This window comes from Panulirus ornatus, chromosome 69, assembly GCF_036320965.1.
Source record: "Panulirus ornatus isolate Po-2019 chromosome 69, ASM3632096v1, whole genome shotgun sequence".
NCBI lineage: Eukaryota > Metazoa > Arthropoda > Malacostraca > Decapoda > Palinuridae > Panulirus > Panulirus ornatus.
Genome location: NC_092292.1, coordinates 16,357,300 through 16,380,479, shown reverse-complemented (window position 1 = coordinate 16,380,479; position 23,180 = coordinate 16,357,300). Strand labels below are relative to the sequence as shown.

At 36.5% G+C, this 23,180-nt stretch overlaps 1 protein-coding gene across 7 annotated transcripts in view; it reads right to left on the bottom strand.

Annotated features, from left to right (window-relative positions):
* Positions 1–3,079: 3,079 nt before the first annotated feature.
* Nhe3 (Na[+]/H[+] hydrogen exchanger 3) overlaps positions 3,080–23,180 on the bottom strand; it is a 35,442-nt gene continuing 15,341 nt past the window's right edge. For 2 of the 7 annotated variants that reach the window (XM_071660027.1, XM_071660028.1), the window contains 3 exons: positions 11,595–11,807; positions 8,886–8,975; positions 3,080–5,859 (listed from right to left, as the gene is read on the bottom strand). In XM_071660027.1, coding sequence (XP_071516128.1) covers positions 5,758–5,859; positions 8,886–8,975; positions 11,595–11,807 — 405 coding nt within the window. In that variant the 3' untranslated portion in view covers positions 3,080–5,757. Of the gene's footprint in view, positions 5,860–6,683; positions 6,847–8,885; positions 8,976–11,594; positions 11,808–23,180 lie in introns of those variants that run through there. The other 5 variants (XM_071660033.1, XM_071660032.1, XR_011712418.1 and 2 more) reach the window with 4 other exon arrangements.

The following is a 23,180-nucleotide window of genomic DNA, read 5'->3' as shown; positions in this document are numbered from 1 at the left end:
ACTTAGGCCAATGTTCACTGTATTCTAAGCAACAAGTTTCCTACTTTTGCTTAATCATGGATTATATTTCACCTTAAAAACCTGCTCTAAGATGCTCCCCTATATCTGGTATTAGGTTTAAGGCACTACTCATTTACTACTATTCATTCTGGACTAATATGAGACCTTTCATATATGATATAATGGTTTGACATTTGAAGAGTATCCATTATATCATAAGCAGAGGGAACAAAGGTAAGGGGGTGACCAAGGAGATACAAGAGTGGAGAAAATTAGGCATTTAGGTATGGGACCAGAACATTCAGGAGGGCAAAATGTGAAGATATTGGACTGAAAGAAGTGAAGAAATATGGTATATTGGGGCAACTTGCTGATTACAAGCTGAGCTAGGGTAGAAGCACTCAGGCTAAATAATGGAGGCATCCAGAGGGGCTTGGCTGTTGATAGTAGAATCTAGATTTCTAAAATTTTTCATGAAAGATAAGACAGGCTATGTAAATGAATCCATGGTTATTTGTTCCTGATGTGACCTCATGGAGGCAGGAAAAGCTTTTAGGGATGTTTACAAAAATTACATTAATAAATAACTGCAGTGTACAGATAGAAAAGAATAGAAAAGAATTTACATTACATACTTGAGGATAAAATAAATGTTTCGAAGACAAGGGGGCTATCAGCAATTAATGAAATGTACTTCATGCCTAACTCTCAACTATATGCATTATATCTAATATTTACTTCATGGTTTAACAATGTAGTAACGTTAGAGTCCTAAAGTTCTATATCATGCATATGCAGAGTATCAAAATCTAAGAATGTAACAGAGTTTATTCATGTTTCAAGGATGAAAACTAGATACATTATCATCATCTTAGTTCTCACTTATCTATTCTTTATCTGAATCAGTATTGTATATGTTAACAGCATTATTCTTTAAACCTAAATGCTTCTTTAGTCTTAGTGAGGTCCCAACAGTAACAAACGAACAATGGCCTGATTTGCATAAATCCACTTTGTATCTGTCATATACAACATACACAAAGTAGAGCCCACCATCCACATCCATGTCCCACAGATTATTCCATGGTTAAAGCATATCACATGGTGAATATTCAACTCGCATAATATTTTGATTCTTATTATACAGTTTGAACATGGTATAATAAAAAGGGAAGATTTAGCATGACTGATTCTAAATGTACTGTCAAAAAATAGAAAAAAAAAATTGTCCACCTCATATATTTTCAAAGGCAATGTCACACTTACATTTTATTACTTTGTCATCTCTCCTTTGGCCTTAATTACTATCTGTAGACATCTAGGCATGGAACTGGCAAGGTTCCTCAAGTCTTCTACGTCCATAATTTGGGTCCAAAGTGTCTTGATATCCTGATTGAGGCAAGACACAGAAGAGATGTTGCAGGAAGCAGCCACGTGATTGTGCGTTCTAAGCACCCAATGCACCTAGAAAGCTCAGGTGCCCATATTTTCTTGCTTCCAGGTGAGAATTCAGGCATTCTCCTCCTAAGAAAGCTAAAAGCCAACTATCTTGAAGCACAAGTGGAAGAAATACAGCACCCAAAAGCAACATTCCCAAAATGAAGTAGCAGCCTGGAAGAGTAAAGAAAGAACATTCCCTCAAGATAGCTTGAAGCATGCTAAGATGGGTTACTAGTGCTATCACCATTAGAGGAACTACTCTCAGTGACCAGATGTACAAGGATTTCACCGAGAGCATCATATGCTTGAACCCACAATAAACCTCAGCCGTGTATCACCTTCGAAAATATATGGGGGCGGACAATTTTTTTGTGGACACCGTATATCAAAAGAACTACCCAAAACCAAATAGCTATGGGTGTAAAATTACCTTTAATTCATGACGTGGCCTTTTTCACCTGGATTTCTTCAATGGACCATCCCTAACAGAAAACTTGAACCTGTATATCATGAACTCAGAACAATATCCTCATCCATTTGTTATGTTACTGTAAACTGACTAGTGTATGCGATTTTTTTCATCCTACTACATGCATATTCAAATGCAGTTTATAAAAGAGCTATGGTGGGATTTCATGTGCCATCTAGATGACACACTGAGTTTCTTTATTGGCATGAGAAACTTCCAGTATCCTGAAAGGAATTGGAATGGAGCTACTCTACATTAGCCAAAGCTTGATCATTTAAATGTTTAAATGTTTTTGTAAATAGGGTGAAAATTTTCTCCTTCAGAATTCTCAGACAATTACACATCTTCACGTCAAGAATGTAAATGTCTGTATCAATATATTCAGTTTCCCAACAGACAAGACTTTTCTGATGTTTACCAGTGTTAAAGTCACACTCTCAGTGAAACTGGAGAGAAGTTTTGTGACATTAACTTTTTACTTATCTTCTGAATTGGGACTGGCTAACACACAAAAGGCAGAACTATGAGTTGCTATACTTTGTTTGCGTAGTTCAGCTTTTGATGACAGGATCAACTGCTTTCGCTGGACAAGAATCCTAACTTTTGTCCCTTACATCAGTTGAGTAAAGAACATTAACATCCACCTTTCAAAAATTTGAAGTAAACACAAGTGTACACAGAAATATGTACATGTATGGCTTTACCCATTACTTTACATAAACTTGCAAATGGCCAGTGATTAGTACATGATTATCTTGATATATAAATCAATAATCTATAAATAATAAGTATAAATACATTTACCTTTCATTGATGATGGTAGTCTTATAATGACATACCTTAACTGATACCTGACCAACAATCATATTCAACATGTCAACAAGTTTATACTCTTTCTGTATGCCATTTACTACCCAACAAATCTAAATTCCTGTTACTTCCTTGAAAGTAATGATTCTATTCATATCACATAAGCCACTTTACACATTAAAAGCTCAGTGATACGAGTATATGCTTATGATTGCAAACGTCAAATCCCATTCTAGAAACACATTGGTCACTTTTATGGAAAATTCATCACAATAGTTCTGTTGATTATTTTCTTGAGGGAAAACAAAGGTGTGAAAATTATTTTTCAGTAACATGCAGTGGTATAGAAAAACAGTTAAGTACAAGTATGCTTCTTGACCTCATAATCAGTATTTACACACAAAAAGTATTTACAACCCTGTTATTTATACATTTGCATCTTGTGGCAAGTATTATTCATAAAATATGCATATGGAGTGATCTGGTATAACTGTGTAACTTTCACAATACACCATTAAGTTCCTCAATATAGCTAAAATATACCCACAGCACTATATTCAAAGTGCAATATAAAATATATAACTATACAGACCTCTCACTTCACTGGCTATAAAGGATACACACAGAGCTAGGTGATGAACTGAAATAAGTGCAAGATGTTATTCTAGGTGTAGACTCAATGAACATTCAAGAGATAATTCAAGGTTATACTCATCAACTAAATAAAATGCATAACTCATATAATCTTAACATATTTTGGATCATGCACCAACAAACCAAACTTTAGTAGTTCAATTCACATACCCATTTCATCACAAGACCAAAATGATAATCAAACTAATAACAAATCACGAACATGAAAAAAAATCCTCTTAACAAGTACTTCCTTTCCTTGGGTAAATTCCATTCCTTCAATTTGGTCAAACACAATTCATTCAACACTAAAGAACTATGCAATAACTAAGCAAACTATCTAATTACACTGCTTTTGAAAACATGTCATATAGGGGCCTGTAAATGAAAGTAACAATTCCTAAGTGTAACACAATTTCCACGTATGCAACGTCAAATAACAATATTTCAAAAAATACTGGTCTTGTTACAGCTCTTACTCTTTGATAGCACAAGCCCATTGAAATACCACCTAGTTTCCTTAACAAAGTTGGGGACATCCTACAGTGAAAATGATATGTGACCCGAAAGGAATCAACTGATTAATGCCACTTTACCCATTCATCACTTTGAAAATTCTCAAGTAGTAATAACACCTGAAAAAAAACTTTTCAGTGCCAAAACTTATGGTAAACGCAAGTTAATGCCAGAGATATAAAAGCTGAGCTGATGCATGACCACTGTAAATGCATGCACAACAGCATACAAAATGCTCATGAAGGATGGAAAATAAAAAAAATTATCAATTCACACTAGAGATAAGAATAAAGCCAATTTCAAAATTCTTATTCAGGATTCATTCAACCAGATATTAACTTTGTTTATTATGGAATCCTTCAGCCAGTTAATATAATTTTTCTGAGCAAATTCAATCTTCATCCACAGTTAACAAATCTATTCAAGATCTTCTCAAGTTACACTAACAGTCAAAAAACTAGTACTCACAGCTAAGCATACTGTCTGTTACAACAGTTCTATAGAAAGTAAATTATCACATCACTGTAATACCATATAATACATTGCAATATTCATCTTGGAGAATATAATTTTTCAACCATTACAAGAATAACTGATTATTTGTCCTGCACACCTTCACAATCACCATCCTAGACTCACCGTATGAAAAAATGGCTAGTAAGCTTAATGAATATGGATAAATATTTTTATGTAATAAGTGTAATGAATTACAAATGTATGGTACCATAGGTATACAATGTCCAGACTTTGTTCAAGCATAAACATGTCATATAAATATTCTAGTAAAAAACAAGGGAACCAACATCTATAACACAATGTAACATCTAACACACAAGCATGAACACCACATTTGCTAAGGACACAGATCCTTGCAAGAACACATAAGTGAACATGTGCATGAGATACCAATCCTTGCAAGTACACAAGTGTGAACTTGTGCAAGAGGTACAATGATCGTGAAAATGCACTAGCATAATCACGAGCATGAGATATTGATACATCTGGAACCATAAACACAGACACCTTAAGTGCACTGAATGAACATTTTCACAGACATTTCAGCAGTATCAATCTTCATGGTAAGCACAGTCCTAAACATTTAAAGAAAAGAGTAATAACTAAAAATAAAATCTGTCTCCATTTCACAACCCTTAGAAAAGGAGATCTTTTTCTTTCTAGTCCCAGTATTCAGTAAAAAGGATAGAATATTAATCATGGTTCTGAATCAACAGGAGTTTATCAATTATTTTCAGAAAAATATAAATCAAACAATATTTTCTTTGAAAATATCATCACAGTTTCTACTTTCCATTAAAACAGCAGAATATTTTGGTTCACCTGTAGCACATGCATATAGTCCCTACAGGAGTTTTTTTCTTTTTTTTATGGGATAACCACAGCACAAACTGGCTATAGACAGAGTGTAACTCCACCCATCTAAGTCTTCAGAATTTTTTTAATGAGGTTGTCATATACCGTGTCAGATGTTTCCAGTGCTACAAATCATAATCTGGCTTGGCAATTGGCACATGCAAGTCCAAAAAATCTAAACCACTTGATCCCTAAAAACTTGGATCAAAATATCATTTTCAACATCTCTTCATATCTTCTGCATATCTATCATATGAAGCCTGAAGCAACAATGTAGTTAATGAGTAATGATAAATTGCTTGCAACTTATTTCTTCAACACATCTGAACTGGACGTAATTCCTACTACTTTTTATGCATCACCATCTTTTATTCACTATTTCATTACAGTCACCGGGCAGTTTTTACATATTTCTATTTCTCCTTCTTTCTTTGATAGTACACAAAATATCTTGCAAAATATAGTCTTCCAAGTTTGCATGATATGTTTATAAATTTCATGGAGCATACATTAAGTGTTCATAGATCATGACCACGGGAGCCTGCCACAGACACACGTGTGGGAACACTTGCTGACGAACCCAAGCCTAGATCGCCATCATACACTGGGTTAGTTACACTCTGTGGAAAGAATAGGAATCCTTTTGAACTCCCCATTTAATGCTGAAAGCTCCAAAGAAGTACATCCTATCCCTCAAGAATGGACAGGCATTATTTTGATACAACTTTAAAAACACCAACTTATGAAGGATGGCACTAAGCTGCAAAAAAAAAAGTATGAAGCTTCACATATACAAAACGAACATAAAAAACTCAGATACAAAAGCAGAGCAGACAGAATTAGATATAAAAACATAACAACAATTAGTCAACCTGTCAAACTGAAGTCTGAAATACAGTTGTCCTCTGGTAATGTCTATCCTGAAAAGGATATCGAAGTACACAAAAGTTAAAAATTCTTGTACTTCAAAAATTCCTCAGAGCAACTGCAAAATCATAGATTGGTGAATAGACAGAGGCTGCAAAAGAAAAATAGGAGAAAACATCTAAGACATCCAACTGGTGCAATGGGGAGGCAATGACTGTTCTGTTAAGCATTTGGTTTGGACTTATCATTCTAAGACTATAAGGTATCAAATTTTCACTATTAATATGGTAACAAAGAATCTTAGGAATGTTTATGACATAACAAACAAAATATTGTTTCACAGAAATTTTCAACTTGTGCAACCTCCTGACAGAAGGTTATGTTTTCAAAATAGATGTTAACTTGAAATTTTGAAACATTTATGGTAAGAAAAAAGTTTGTTGCATTTTATAAAGTCTGTGCACATTACTTTAATGGCAGGCTTGTTGGACAATTAAATTCTCGAAGAATGTCCACATGAACGCCGTGCAACAAATCTAAGTATTCAAACCAAATGCCTCTTTGCCATGTCACATACCAGTCTGGTCGTTCAGTAGTTAGTAGTTCCATGGTGGTGGTTGTGGTAGTAGTAGTTAGTAGTGGTTGTGGAGGTGATGAATGGTGAACAGGGTTGTTAGTTACATGAAATTCTGGGCGTCAATACTGAGTTGGCTACGGTTATCTGCTGAGTCACGCTCCCGCTTTAGTATCCGGGAACCAGAGCCGATGAGTCCGTCCATAAGTTATCATGGAACAAAAAACAAAAAAAGAAAGGAACAAAATAAGCATGAAAAAAGTGCAAAGGAAAGGTGTGGCACTAGCTACAAAATATCAAAAATGTTCTAGCTGATGGCAGTACTAATCTGTAATGAATATTAGCAGCAACTTCACTCATCACACAGAATCTTGCATAAATGATAATAGCAAAGGCCAAATACATATACATGAAAACATTATGCATATAATTTCACCTATAGCATGATTAAAGCCAAAGTGGATGCTAGTTTCAACCCTACATTTCTACCGGAATTCATTATTCTTCCTAATAATGACAATTTCAATCAACAAAATGACAAAGATGTTTAAATGAATAGCATCAAAAGTTTTTGACCTACCAAACAAGATACCTATTTCAAACTCCTAACGTTCTGCACAGAATTTTCCTTTAGTAGTGAACATCTGCATTATCTGAGTGAAAACTATTCACATCAAAATATCACTGCAACTTATCACCTTTCAAAAACCTGAAACAATTATCCCACTGAAGTAAAGACAGCACCACAATAACAGAAGTGTGCATTATCAGAAGGGTAACTTTCAGCTTACAGTCTCATTGCTGTAACTGAATGGTTCACATACCTCTGAGCCAAATCTAAGAAGTACTATCACAATTTCCTAACATAAGTTTATCATCTTCACTTCTCTCTCTTATCATTCCTATCTTTTCCTGTGTACTTCTTGGGAATCTGAGGTCTCTCATAATCTCTCGCACATCCAGTGCCACCAATGTAAGTCCTTGATTATCATTGCCATTCTTTTCATCAGGTCATATGTCATAAAGATAGGGTGAAATGCTATATACATTTGAGTAAAGGGACAGAGAGCAGGTGCAGAAGACAGCATATGGTAAAGCAGGAAGCCATGTTTAGGAATTGTATGTATCATGGTTAACAGTGCTGACGAGGGAAACAGATGATAATGCAGATAGTCACATTTAAGAAGTGTACATATTATGGTCAACCGTGCTGACAAGGGAAACATATGGAAATGTGAAAAAATATATGGATTACAAGTGTGAAGGGTTCTGGTACCGAGAGTAATCTGAAATACATAAAATATCTAAAGCTCAGAGCACGTTTGTTTAGAGCATTTTGCCATACCTGTGCACCAAGAAATTTTGAAAAAACATTTAACATATTGTGCTGTGTAGTAAACTAGTAATTATCATCCTTCTCAACTTTTCCCTGGCAGCAGTCGAGTTGGAGGGAACAGTGGTTGGATAGGTACCTTTTACTTTCTTATCCTGTTTCCCCCACAATAATAGTATCTAAAAGTACAATGCTTTCTTCACTATTATGAAATTCTTATAAACAAAATCATCAAAAAGTATATCAATATTATTAAGTCTTGAAAAACTCATCAGATGCACAATGCAGTCATTAATCTATACCAACTCAACAAAGAAATCTGATGAAGTGTTTGTGCACCTTATGATGGCTACCATTAAAAAAATCAACATGAAGGCAATTTTCCATATCAACACCTCTGCACTCTTGAATAGTAGCACTAATAGTACAAGCTTCTATAGCACCAGCTTCTTTAGTGTGTGAGCAACCTTGGGATTAATGTACAATAAGCTACATAAACCTAGCTGCAGACACATTTGTTTCCACGTTAACACAGCAAAGGAAAGGTGATCATGTAGACAATTTTTGTGATATCAGCCTCTCACAGGCATTAATAACAGCCAATATGATGAATCAAGTGCTCTTTCTGACTTAATTAAAAGAAAAGGGCTGTGCACAAATTTACATCTGCTTAAAATAAATGTCATATCAAAACTGAAATAACAATATTAAGAATACAAAAGACACACATTATTCAAGTTGGTAGTGAAAATCAAAACCTGCCCTTTTCCACTGATAGGAAAAAAAGCAATATCAGTAAGCAGATAATGAAAGCATAAGATAAAAAGAAAACTATACTAAAGGGCAACTGAGTACTGCATCATCACACTCACCTTACCACTTGAATCTATAGAGGTGCGCACTCCTCCTGAACTGATAAGGCTGTCATCTAATGGGAGGTCATCATTGAGGGGGTCCCGGTCCTGATGGTAGGAGTAAATTTTATGCTGTATTCATATCCCACACTTAAGATCTATTATTCTAAACTCCATTCCTATCTACTGGATTGACTCATATGCAAACATGCACTTTTGTATGACTTCCTTTTACAGAAACAAAGTACCTAGCTCCAATCCCAAACCCACTATCTGGCAAAAAAGAAAGGATGCCAAAGTCCTGAAGTAGGCTTGCTACTCTGCTTCCCTTCTCTGTACTTGCAAGGCACTTAATAATTGCAAAGTAGCAAGCTATAAAACATTTTCTTGAATATTATTCAGGTATCCAATACTGCCAACAAAAAGTCAACCTCCTCTACCTAATGATAATCATATTTGCTTGATTCTTAACTTTTCACAAGAATGCATATATATATATATATATATATATATATATATATATATATATATTGGAACAATGTGGTATACCCGGGGTCGACGTGCTGTCAATGGACTGAACCAGGGAATGTGCAGCATCTGGGGTAAACCATGGAAAGTTCTGTGGGGCCTAGATGTGGAATGGGAGCTGTGGTTTCAGTGCATTATTACATGACAGCTAGAGATTGAGTGTGAACGAATGTGGCCTCTGTTGTCTTTTCCTAGCGCTACCTCACGCAGATGAGGGGGAAGGGGGTAGTAATTTTATGTGTGGCAGGGTGGCGATGGGAATGAATAAAGGCAGACAGTATGAATTATGTACATGTATATATATGTATATGTCTGTGTGTGTATATATATGTATACGTTGAGATGTATAGGTACGTATATTTGTGTGTGTGGACGTGTATGTATATACATGTGTATGTGGGTGGGTTGGGCCATTCTTTTGTCTGTTTCCTTGCGCTACCTCTAATGCAGGAGACATATATATATATATATATATATATATATATATATATATATATATATATATATATATATATATATATATTGGGAGGTGAGTTTGAATGGAGAAAAACTGGAGGAAGTGAAGTGTTTTAGATATCTGGGAGTGGATCTGTCAGCGGATGGAACCATGGAAGCGGAAGTGGATCATAGGGTGGGGGAGGGGGCGAAAATTTTGGGAGCCTTGAAAAATGTGTGGAAGTCGAGAACATTATCTCGGAAAGCGAAAATGGGTATGTTTGAGGGAATAGTGGTTCCAACAATGTTGTATGGTTGCGAGGCGTGGGCTATGGATAGAGATGTGCGCAGGAGGATGGATGTGCTGGAAATGAGATGTTTGAGGACAATGTGTGGTGTGAGGTGGTTTGATCGAGTAAGTAACGTAAGGGTAAGAGAGATGTGTGGAAATAAAAAGAGCGTGGTTGAGAGAGCAGAAGAGGGTGTTTTGAAATGGTTTGGGCACATGGAGAGAATGAGTGAGGAGAGATTGACCAAGAGGATATATGTGTCGGAGGTGGAGGGAACGAGGAGAAGAGGGAGACCAAATTGGAGGTGGAAAGATGGAGTGAAAAAGATTTTGTGTGATCGGGGCCTGAACATGCAGGAGGGTGAAAGGAGGGCAAGGAATAGAGTGAATTGGAGTCATGTGGTATACAGGGGTTGACGTGCTGTCAGTGGATTGAATCAAGGCATGTGAAGCGTCTGGGGTAAACCATGGAAAGCTGTGTAGGTATGTATATTTGCGTGTGTGGACGTGTGTATGTACATGTGTATGGGGGGGGGGGGTTGGGCCATTTCTTTCGTCTGTTTCCTTGCGCTACCTCGCAAACGCGGGAGACAGCGACAAAGTATAAAAAAAAAAAAAAAAAAAAAAAATATATATATATATATATATATATATATATATATATATATATATATATATATATATATTTCTTTTTTCTTTCGTACAATTCGCCATTTCCCACGTCAGCGAGGTAGCGTTAAGAACAGAGGAATGGGCCTTTGAGGGAACATCCTCACCTGGCCCCCTTCTCTGTTCCTTCTTTTGGAAAATTGAAAAAAACGAGAGGGGAGGATTTCCAGCCACCCGCTCCCTCCCCTTTTAGTCGCCTTCTACGACACGCAGGGAATACGTGGGAAGTATTCTTTCTCCCCTATCCCCAGGGATATATATATATATATATATATATATATATATATATATATATATATATATATATATATATATAAAGTATGACTACCTGCTATTTGTCCAAAGCAAAGATGGCATGTGGCTCAAAATGTGTGAGCTACTAAACAGATACCTAAAAACAATTTTCTTTCCAAGAAGTCACTCATTTACTTTTAGAATGTTTGCACCAATTAGCTGCAAGCCTAATGTGTGTCAAAGGTCCATTTCTGGCAGTCATGGTTAACAATAAATCAGGAAGGATACAGACAAAACGGCTTGGTATAACTCGAGCTTGTTAAATGATAATGCAAGCTTATCTAAAAAATGCATTATGTATGGAATATGCTTTTTCAATAATGCACTCTTCCTAATCAAAAAACATTCATAAATAAGCAGAATGAAAAAAAGAACATCTGACCTATATCAATGTACATAATGATAAAAATCAGTTTTAATTAACTGATGTTAACAGTTACAAAATGATAACTGTACCAAAATAAATGTATCATAAAAAGTCTATGATCCATGCTCCCCCATGGAACTGATACCTGCGTGAGCTGTTCTGTTGTCGTGAGAAGCCTGGCAATTGGAGCACAGCACAGTGGTGTGGTATCCAGAAGGGTGGGACGACTATTGGTTAAGAAAGGCTTCATAAACCGTACATCAAATTGAGACCATATACGGAAGAGCCATGCTTTTTCAAACTTGCTGGAACTAATCGCATCTGCTGTCCCCTCTCCTCCCTCCTCTGCACCTGGACCCTGTAAATATTTGTGTCTGAGAAGATGATGGAAATATTAAAGTATAGTTAAAAATGGTAATCCAGGAAACATACTATAAACTTTCTATGATGATGAAATTAGATAATACTGTGTTTTGATTACTTCAAACTGAGTAACAACTTACTCTTATATTTCAACATCTATATTAAAGTTTATGAACACCTGACCATAAAACTGTCTTTCGTAACTTTCTCCAGTGCACACATAAATCATCAAACACACCATCTGACAATATTGGTGGTCTAGAAAGCTTTTTTGTGGAATACCATAATCACACAGAGAAATTTATCAGTCAATCAGTCTGTCATTCTGCATTGCTTTCCATATCTTCATACCATTCCCCTATATTGACCATGTATAATTACAACATGCCGCATTTAGAGTATAAGCCAACATTTGCATAACAAAAGGTAACAACCTATGTTAAAATCAATGTAATTTAAGATAATGGCAAAAAATACATAACCAACAATTAAATATTAAGGAAAACTCCCAAAACTGCATTTCTCTACCAGTTGCAAATCTGGTGTCCAACATGGTACCTCTTACTATAAGATTTTAACTCTTTCACTGCTGATGTGAAAAGTTCATTTTCCAGTGCAACCGAAGAAGAAATGAAGTAAAGTGAAAAAAGTTCTCATTTTTACTGTGGCAGTAACTAGAGTACTTCTTCCTGATTACAAAAATTTTGAACTCTTATAAATACACTTGTTTATACCAAAACAGGGGACATGAATTCGGTCTATAAGTTTTGACACATGTATGAATGTGTTATTTCTTTTCTTGTTTCTTTCGTATCACTAAAATATTGTGTTAGCACTCTTCAGTATTTATGGCAATAGATCAGTTCATATGCCTATTTTGCTTTAAATTAATGAAATCTGAAACAAAAAAGTCCATGTAAATTCTACTGGAGTTTACTTCACTGCCACAGCGGTGTAACATCATACTCATACCTTTAACACATACAGAGTAACTAAGCTGTTAAGCCCTTTATTTTCTTTCAAGTGGGTGAAACTCACAGCCTCTGGCCATTTTCTATCATCATGCAATTGAAACTTGAGCTACTTTAAAGGCATAATGTTAAAATATTAGGCAAAGAAAAGTTGGGACATGCAGTGAAATATGGGGAGCCCAAGTTTTTTTTTTTGGGGGGGGGAGGTACAGTAAAGAAATTAAGCAGCTAGAGACAAATGGAAGTACACCTCCACTCAACAATACAAAAGTTTGATGAGCTGGCCTCAGCTATCAACAAGAGCCCAACCATGGAAGATATAATAGGAATGTCCTTTCTCTTGCTGGTTACTTACTTTGAACATAATAAAGGAATGTACTCTTTCTTCCCGTGCCTTTTCATTCTTTTAACCAGATTTACACCGCATTACTACTTGATTCTGTGTTAGTCTTAAATGTCTGCACCTCAATGAATGCTAATTACAGCATGCCAATCTTTTTCTTACTTCCAGTTACTTGTGCCTACAAGCAACTTTTCACTCTCCTACTTCTAATTGCACTTCAGTACACTCTTGCAGTGTGACAAACTTTTTCTCATACTTGAAACTGCAAGCAACTGCAGTTACTTCACATATAGGAAAGACACCCTATCTTTATCAATTACCTGCATTGCCATCTACTCTCACTGAATCTGATGCATATATGTAACTCTTACAGCAATTTTACATAACTTGGGTCTCAAGCCCAACCCCAAATGCTGGCAAAAGGAAAGAGATGCCAAACTCCCTAGGTGTAGACTTGCTACCCTCAAAGTTAATGCAATTTGCATGAGTACTGGTTCTTTCACCATGATGTGCCACGAAATTGGTAACCAAAAATATTGGCAAAATCTTTCTAAGAACTCTCATACTTTCAACACAAGAAATAACCTAATCATACAAACAAATAATCAGTACAAAGATCATGTATGTATCACCCAACTCTGAATGCAAAAAATGGAATATAAAACTACTGCTATGAATTACATATTTATATCCTTCATAACCTTTCAACTAAATAGGAAGCAAAAATCACTTTTCAGAATATCCATGCTACAAACTAACAATTCCAAAAATGCTGTAGCATGGAGCTTTTCAAGTACACTAACAGTAAGATGAGGGGCATCATCTGTGTGTCTAAAGTAAAGGGCTGACCATGTACAACATGTACAAGTGATTTCACTGGATACAAGTGTGCCCAAGGAGGGGTAGGTGTCAGTTATAATTTCATGGCTGTTTAACCCTTTTGGGGCAGTGGACTTCTAGGTGTTTCCCATACCCAGTAAATCTTTAGCAAAATCAAAAATACTAAATAACACAATGTCAGATAGACATTTAAACTTAGGTGCACTGCTAAGGCTTATAAACCTTCATGGATTGCTGCCATTTAATATTCATACTCAAGAAAGTGCTTGGTGCTGTATCCCTATGCATGTGTACCCAATGATTCCATGACACGATCCTCCTCCAAACTCAAGTCCTGTACTCTTATACTGAGTTGTTCTTTAGGTTAATATTGTTTATTTACACTGCATAGTATGGTGGGACCTCATGTGAAGTGGGCACACGGTATCTTCAAACCACAGTTATCTCTGGGTAAATGAGCCTTGGTGCTATTTCTGTAAAACAGAGACAGGAGACATCTGGTATCTATAGATGCTTTTAAAGTGAAAATCAGAAACTTAACAGTTACAAGGTCTATCTAAGCTGCATACCTGCATATGTTGTGGAAATCATCCTTTAACGACACGACAGATGAAACCATAAGAGATTTTTAAAGGACATACACACGCAAAAACATGATTCAATACAAACAAAACTAGAAACCGGAAATGCTGTTATAGGTTGATGACATGTTTATAGGACAGATGTAACACCAAAGAAAAATTTGGAATTGAATAAAAGAGGAAACTGAACCTGAATCTTAACAAAAGTAGTGCAACGGGGTATGAGAAATGTGACCAAGAAAGTGAAACTTTGTCAAATGAAAAGAAAATGTAATGGCTAACAAAAATACACAAAAGATTCTCAATGAAAGAGATACTGATGCTAAGATGTTTCAGAAGGTGATGAGAGTTAAGAATGCAGCTGTCTGACAGGAAAGTTATGACAGGTAAGGTTTTGATTTTTCAAACAAAAGTGCTTGTTTGAAGGTATAATTCAACCATACTTGACATATGACAATGAAGAATGGATCTGTATTAATAGAAAGAGACAGAGAGCAGAGCAAGTGGAGACAGATTACCCAAAACTGAGATGAGAATGGCTAACAAGAGAAAAAAGGTTTAGAATGTCATAGAGAAGAAAGGCATGGCCCTCAGTGAGAACAAGAAAGGCATGGCCCTTAGTGAGAACAAAGTGGTGTGGACATCTGAAAATAATGCATACTAAAAATATGACTAAAAAATTACATACAGGTAAGTGTAGGGAAGAGAAAATAAGGGAAATTCAGAAGTAAGGTGCATTTTCTAAGTAAGAAAGTAGCTGAGAGGGGTGAAATCAGTATGGAAGAGTGTATGTATGTATGTATGTATGTATGTATGTATGTATGTATATATATATATATATATATTTTTTTTTTTTTGCTTTGTCGCTGTCTCCCGCGTTTGCAAGGTAGCGCAAGGAAACAGACGAAAGAAATGACCCAACCCACCCCCATACACATGTATATACATACGTCCACACACGCAAATATACATACCTACACAGCTTTCCATGGTTTACCCCAGACGCTTCACATGCCTTGATTCAATCCACTGACAGCACGTCAACCCTGGTATACCACATCGCTCCAATTCACTCTATTCCTTGCCCTCCTTTCACCCTCCTGCATGTTCAGGCCCCGATCACACAAAATCTTTTTCACTCCATCTTTCCACCTCCAATTTGGTCTCCCTCTTCTCCTCGTTCCCTCCACCTCCGACACATATATCCTCTTGGTCAATCTTTCCTCACTCATTCTCTCCATGTGCCCAAACCACTTCAAAACACCCTCTTCTGCTCTCTCAACCACGCTCTTTTTATTTCCACACATCTCTCTTACCCTTACGTTACTCACTCGATCAAACCACCTCACACCACACATTGTCCTCAAACATCTCATTTCCAGCACATCCATCCTCCTGCGCACAACTCTATTCATAGCCCACGCCTCGCAACCATACAACATTGTTGGAACCACTATTCCTTCAAACATACCCATTTTTGCTTTCCGAGATAATGTTCTCGGCTTCCACACATTCTTCAAGGCCCCCAGAATTTTCGCCCCCTCCCCCACCCTATGATCCACTTCCGCTTCCATGGTTCCATCCGCTGCCAGATCCACTCCCAGATATCTAAAACACTTCACTTCCTCCAGTTTTTCTCCATTCAAACTCACCTCCCAATTGACTTGACCCTCAACCCTACTGTACCTAATAACCTTGCTCTTATTCACATTTACTCTTAACTTTCTTCTTCCACACACTTTACCGAACTCAGTCACCAGCTTCTGCAGTTTCTCATATGAATCAGCCACCAGCGCTGTATCATCAGCGAACAGCAACTGACTCACTTCCCAAGCTCTCTCATCCCCAACAGACTTCATACTTGCCCCTCTTTCCAAAACTCTTGCATTTACCTCCCTAACAACCCCATCCCTATATATATATATATATATATATATATATATATATATATATATATACATATATATATATATATATATATCCCTATATATATATTTTTTTTTTTTCAAACTATTCTCCATTTCCCGCGTTAGCGAGGTAGCGTTAAGAACAGAGAACTGGGCCACTGAGGGAATATCCTCACCTGGCCCCCTTCTCTGTTCCTTCTTTTGGAAAATTAAAAAAAAAAAGAGAGGGGAGGATTTCCAGCCCCCCGCTCCCTCCCCTTTTAGTTGCCTTCTACGACACGCAGGGAATACGTGGGAAGTATTCTTTCTCCCCTATCCCCAGGGATAATATATATATATATATATATATATATATATATATATATATATATATATATATATATATATATATACAAACAAAGTGCATATGAATGCACACCTTCATAGAAGATACAAACCTCCAACAACCAGGATCGGACCCAGGACCCCTGTGCAACAGGCGGGAGCGCTATCGTGATCATAGCCTAGCGGTAGCACTCCCACCAATATACATATCATGGGAGCTGATTGGACAGCCATGCATAAAGCTGTGGCCTGTAAGTGGCAACACTAGTGGGTAAATCCATGGGCATGGTATCCTAGATGTTAATAGCCCAAGCTGTTCTCAGCAATTTTTGCACAGTCATCATAGCATGCATCTACTTAACTTTCCCATAATCACTTGCTAGTAAGAAGATGGATAAACACTCTTAGGCATGACACAGAGAGGCCAACATAAAACCAAGTAGCACGTCAGTCTCACTTCTCAGGACAATATCATTAATCAACTACCTATGGAAAACTGTTCACCTGTACAGCTAGAATGAGTACATGTTCATCATAAAAAGAATTCATTTGATAGACAATATGCTTCATAGGCCTACTGATAACCCCTAACTAGACTTAGTATGATGATGTCAACAATGATCTATACTAGCTGCAATAATAGGTTAGGTTTACCTTTATGGTGGTAACGTCAAAATATGAATCATGCTGGTGACAACAGTGAACTAGCTTTACCATGCAGGTGTCAGTGATTTATCATAGTTACCCTGCTGTCAGACACAGCAAATGGAGATCAACATGCTAATGGTAATTACGGATTATGCTTACCAGCATGGTCCTTATGATGCAAAAGGCATAACAAGCTGGCAACTATATAAAATTAGGATTACCATGTTGCTCACAGTGATCAACTAGACTTACGCTGTTAACAGATTATCCACACCATACTCAAGGTAATGATGAATTAAGTTTACTACTTCCAGAACACTGTTGGACTATGATTACTATGTTACAGATGATGACAGATTTGCTTTCGTGAAGTTACTGGCAAGTACAGACAATGCTCACCATGGTCGTTGTAACGATGAGTCAAACTTTGAACCATATGTCACTTACACTTACTCTGATGAAGTCCAAGATTGCATTACCATGAAGAACAAGGTCTACATCAAGATTGATCGATCTTAAATAATATCCAGAGTAAAATATTTGCAAAATTCAAAACAAAGTAAATCATTTGAAGTATCCAATATGTTACTTTAGTACAACTGTTATCTTACTAATGAAAATATGCTTTAAAACAACAGTAAACAGGTCAAATATAAATAATGACAGTCCTGAATATGTTACTCCTTTCATCTATGAGATCTCCATCCTCAAACAATGTGCCACGATGATATATGGCTAATACCAATACAAACAGATGTTATACTGTAAGCACTGGCTACCATATGAATAAGTAAAATATATTATGACCATGCTATCACATCTGGCTTAGACAGACTACATGAGACATGGGCATGATATAAAACAAAATGTAAATTACAATTAGCTTTTCATGATTAAGTGGTCTGAAGATTTGACTGTTATGCATAAGATTGTGGTTATGAGTACCAATGATACCTCTATCAAGACACACACCTCTGTTCACCCATATGCAAGTACACACCATGTCCATGTAAATGGGTAAGTCAGAGGTCATTAAATATAATGTCAGCCAAATCATCCAACTATGTATACTATAAGATAAAAAACTGATCTAACCAATTCTGTGTCATGCCATTGTTAATGGTAGAATAAACTTTAACCTAACTTTTCTTTATGTTAGCTGAGATAGCACACGCACCTGTATGCCCTAATAATGGCTATCTAGTATATCTCTATTTAGCCTTAGCCAGATACCGATTTTATCAACCTGCTCATATAGGAAGATTTTTAGTTGGGTCTACTATGGAGCGACTGCCATGGCCAAGTAAACAATGTGGACTCAACCCTGGACAGCCCATGAATGCATCAAGGTCAGCAACTCTAACTGCTACACCATGGAAATCCATTGCTCTCACTACTGACTCAACACATACATAATCTAGATTCCTATCTACCTGCCCCCTTACATTAAATCCTCTTCTCACTTACTTTAAGTGTATCTGGAAAAGAAAGCTGTTTAGTTCCCTATTACAAACTTATTCTAAACTTCCCATTCCTATTTAGTTTTTTCAGGTTGTCTGGGGTCGTACAATGTTAAATCAGTCTACAGAAACCAACAGTTTCATGTAGATGCCTCAATCAACACAAACAGTCCCTCCACAGGATTCCCTAACATGAAACGACACAGAAAGATCCTGTATAACTCTTTACCCTCTAATGTCATTCTGAAAATCTACAACCTTCCCATTTAAAAAGTCAAGGTTTTCAACTTAAAAACTCTTTATTCTTCACCTTTATTCCTTCTTCTCAGTTTCTTTTGCTATTTCAATGACTTCCTTAAGTCCTGGCTTTGATGTGGACCTGTCCATGAATGATACCACTGAGAAAAATAAACACAGGAGAAAGTTCTACACAGAAATTACATGTCAAGCCCCTTTGAACTACTTTTTCTAGGCTATCCCTTAATCAAGTGCGTCTAACCTTTAAATGAATGAACTTCCTGCAAATAGGTTCCCCTCTGGGTGAATTTTCTAAGATAATAAAAGAAATTAAAGAAACATTTCATCCTTATCAACTGGTAAAGTATATCTTAAAAACATTATAGATAATACTACAAAAATCATAGTCATACATGTCTACATACCTGGTTAACATGAACATGAGAGAACTACAACTCCCCCCAACTTCCCTTGGTCACATGCCTGACATCATAAGGGTTTTGCCTGGCATTTGTCCTCATCTTCTCTGCTTTTGGTACACTATACCTTACCAAAATGATCTTGAGTATCCCTTGATATGTCAACTTCAGACAATCACTCCTTATCAGTATTCAAACAATCTCTCTGTCTCAATATCATCAAACATATCTGAATCAAAGTAATTCTGATCCAACAAATCTTGGGCCTAACAATCCACTGAGTACTAAAATCTCCTCAGTAACATCTAGAGGGTAATGAGAACTAGGCTGAGCCTAAACAAGTTGTCATATGCAAAAGAGTCTACAAGAACAAAAGGAGAAAATTCAAATTTGAAATGTGATCAATATATATTTTACTGGAATTCTTACAACAGAATAACGGGCACCCTTCACCAAAATAAATTTCAAAGAATTTAAAAGGATAGAGGTCTATCATGATCTAATGACTATGGGTGTACTCATGGATATTTCACAATTTCCATTGCTGCTTAAGAATTTGGGAAAAGGGTATATTATCCAAGTTATAATACAAGGAGAAGGATGGACTTCTTATGGTCAGCGAAATGCCAGTTTTTCTGAGGATTAAGCCAATGGCTATCCACTGGATCTACCAATCATTCCAAGTACTGTAAAACATCAAAACACCCTCTTTAATTCTGAATCAGTAAATCTAATCATAAAATACAAACTATCTACTGAATTAACAGAGATAAGAATATAGACATTATGATTAAGCAAGTCAGAAAAGGCGAAAGCTCGGTATAGAGATGGCATGTACTACAGTCAAGCAACTGATCACAACACTATCAATACAAGTATCAACGGCACAACATATGTAGACAACAGTCATCATCACTCTCCTTTGCAAGGAAACCATTACTGATCAATAATGAGTTTCTGTGCAAGTGTCAAGTGACAGTCTGTTAGATTTTTTTTTCTTTGTAAGTGCCACTCAAGCCTTAGTGATGTAAGCATGAGAAACAACTGAACAATTGCCTCATTTGCACTCATCTACTTCCTTGCTGTCAAGAGTAATGCATCTAAGCCTTAACCTAACATCCACATCCAAGCCCTACCCTACAGATTATTTCCTTGCTGTCAAAATTTATGCATTAAATCTTAGCCTAAAATCCACAACCAAGCTCTACAGATTACTCCATAGTTTATAAGAGAACTCCATATGCCCTAGTACACTCCAATGACAGCACATTACTCCTATACATCACATCAATCTAATTCTTTCCATCACCAGCACACCTCTCATCCTCTTGAATGTTCTAGCCCCAATACCCCATAGGTTCCTTCACCCCATCCTTCCATTTCCTATATTGCTCCCCTCTTCTCTTGTTCCCTCTGCTTTGATGCAGACAGTATATATAAATTTAAAAGGTGGTATGATAGCAAAGTACATTCATGAGACTGGGATCCATTACAGCAAAACTCCCTCCTCATATAGAACAAACTGGTGATTAAAAGAGGTATTTTTTTTTTTTTTCCTCTTAGGCAGCTTATGTCAGGACCATTCAACAAACCCTTACTGGCACTCTCAGTCAGAGTAAGCTTACTGCCTTATCTCTATATACCTCTGTCATTCCTTGCAAAATCAATATTACACATACCAAGTAACATCTTAGGCATTTCAATTCCAACATACCTACCCTCCGTCTTTCTTTTGCAGTTAAGCCCATTCATATCCATACAATACTGTTAGAACTACTATACATTCAAACATAACTATCTTTCCCCTTGAACACTGTCCTCTCCTTCAACATTCTCCATAATGCATCCAGACCTTTAGCCCCAACTCTTACACCTTTTGTCTCACTTCAGTCCTAACAGTGCAATCCATTGCCACAACCACTCCCAGGTACTCTTACTTCTTCCAAGTCCTCCTAATAAAACCTACTCAAATAATCACTGCTGCACCTCATTCCATAACAATAGTTCACATTCACTCTCAACTTTCTACTTTCATACACTCACCCAAACTCTGAAACCCACTTCTGGAGTTTTTCTCTGGAGTTTATGACCACAACCATGTAATCTGCACACCACACTTAATTCATCTCCTAGATCCTGCCATCTATAGCATACTTCAGTCTTGGCCCTTGCTCCAAGACCTTGGCATTTACCTCTCTAACCACACTGTTCAAAAAGAGTAAACAGCCATCATGAAATCACAAAACCTTACAGTAGACCTACTTTCACCATGAACTATTCACATTCCTCACTTCCTACATACAAACATGCATAACTCTCCCAAGAAAAACTTCTTAATGCATTTTATAACTTTCCATTCACCCCATATATTTATAGTACTTACTTAAGACATCTCTTATAAACCTATCATATGCTTTCTCCATATCCATAAATGCTACGTAAAATATCTAAAACAAATTCTTCATAGAAAGCACCTGGCCCACAAACCCTCTATCTCTCCTAAATCCACAATGATCCTCACCATTAAAATGCTAGGGGCATGACACCACCCATGAAATCACCGTTCTCCCAAACACCTTCTGAGGTATATGAAAGATTTATACCCTTGTGATTAGAACATACATTTATGAACCCTAAACAAAAATGTATTCTACCAGTCCTAAGGTACCTCTCCTTAGTCATGCAAACCTATCATCAGCACTGTCACTGCCTTTCTTGAGAAACAACTGCAGTTCCAACCACTCCTGCCAGTTTTCCACAGTCATCTTGCAAAAAATTTCACCATCTCCTCTCTTTTCCCCATATCTTTCACCATGGTCCTCTCATTTAGCATGCCACTCCATCCTTTACATACATCTTCCTACCTATCACTTAACACATATGACAACAAAAAGTTTAGCATCAAATAAAATCCATATCTGTTTTGAGAAAATTTTAGTCAATTTCCAAAGCCTGTCTGAACAGAGGCCTGACTTCTTTGCTCAAAATGAACTAATACAATGATGCATTATATTCAATTACTAACTCTTATCACCTCTAATTTGATTTCAGCAGTACCAGATGATAAAAATTACACATCCAAAACTCTACAAGCCTTGTATAAAACCAAAAATCTTACATTTTCATGAACACAATGTTACAATAACAATACTCTTGGCAGATATGCTTATGACAAGTTTTCCATCATAAGCTTGTTATATCCCAATATCTAAGGGAACAAACACATATGGCCACTATCAAACACATCAGAAGACTCAGCTCTGTAACCAAGAGGTGTCTAATAATGTTCAGTGGGTATATCTACAGAGGAGTTCAAAATAAAACAATCCTCTCTTTAAAAATCATCCTATACTAAGCATGCTTCTATTTCCTGTTTCTTCAATACAACAAAATGAAAAATCCTGACCACCAATTACTCCACACGTGGCACTTATGAGTTAAAAACTTTGTCATAAAAGGATATGTTATTTTCAATGCATCTGTTTAACATCATCTTAATCAAAACAAAATCAAAATTTGCAGCCACTTTTATGGTCCATATGAAAACTATAAATCATATCAATATAAATATATATAAAGAAGCATGCTTTACTTCATTTTAATACCATTCTCCTTCAGCATTCTAAATATTACTTATC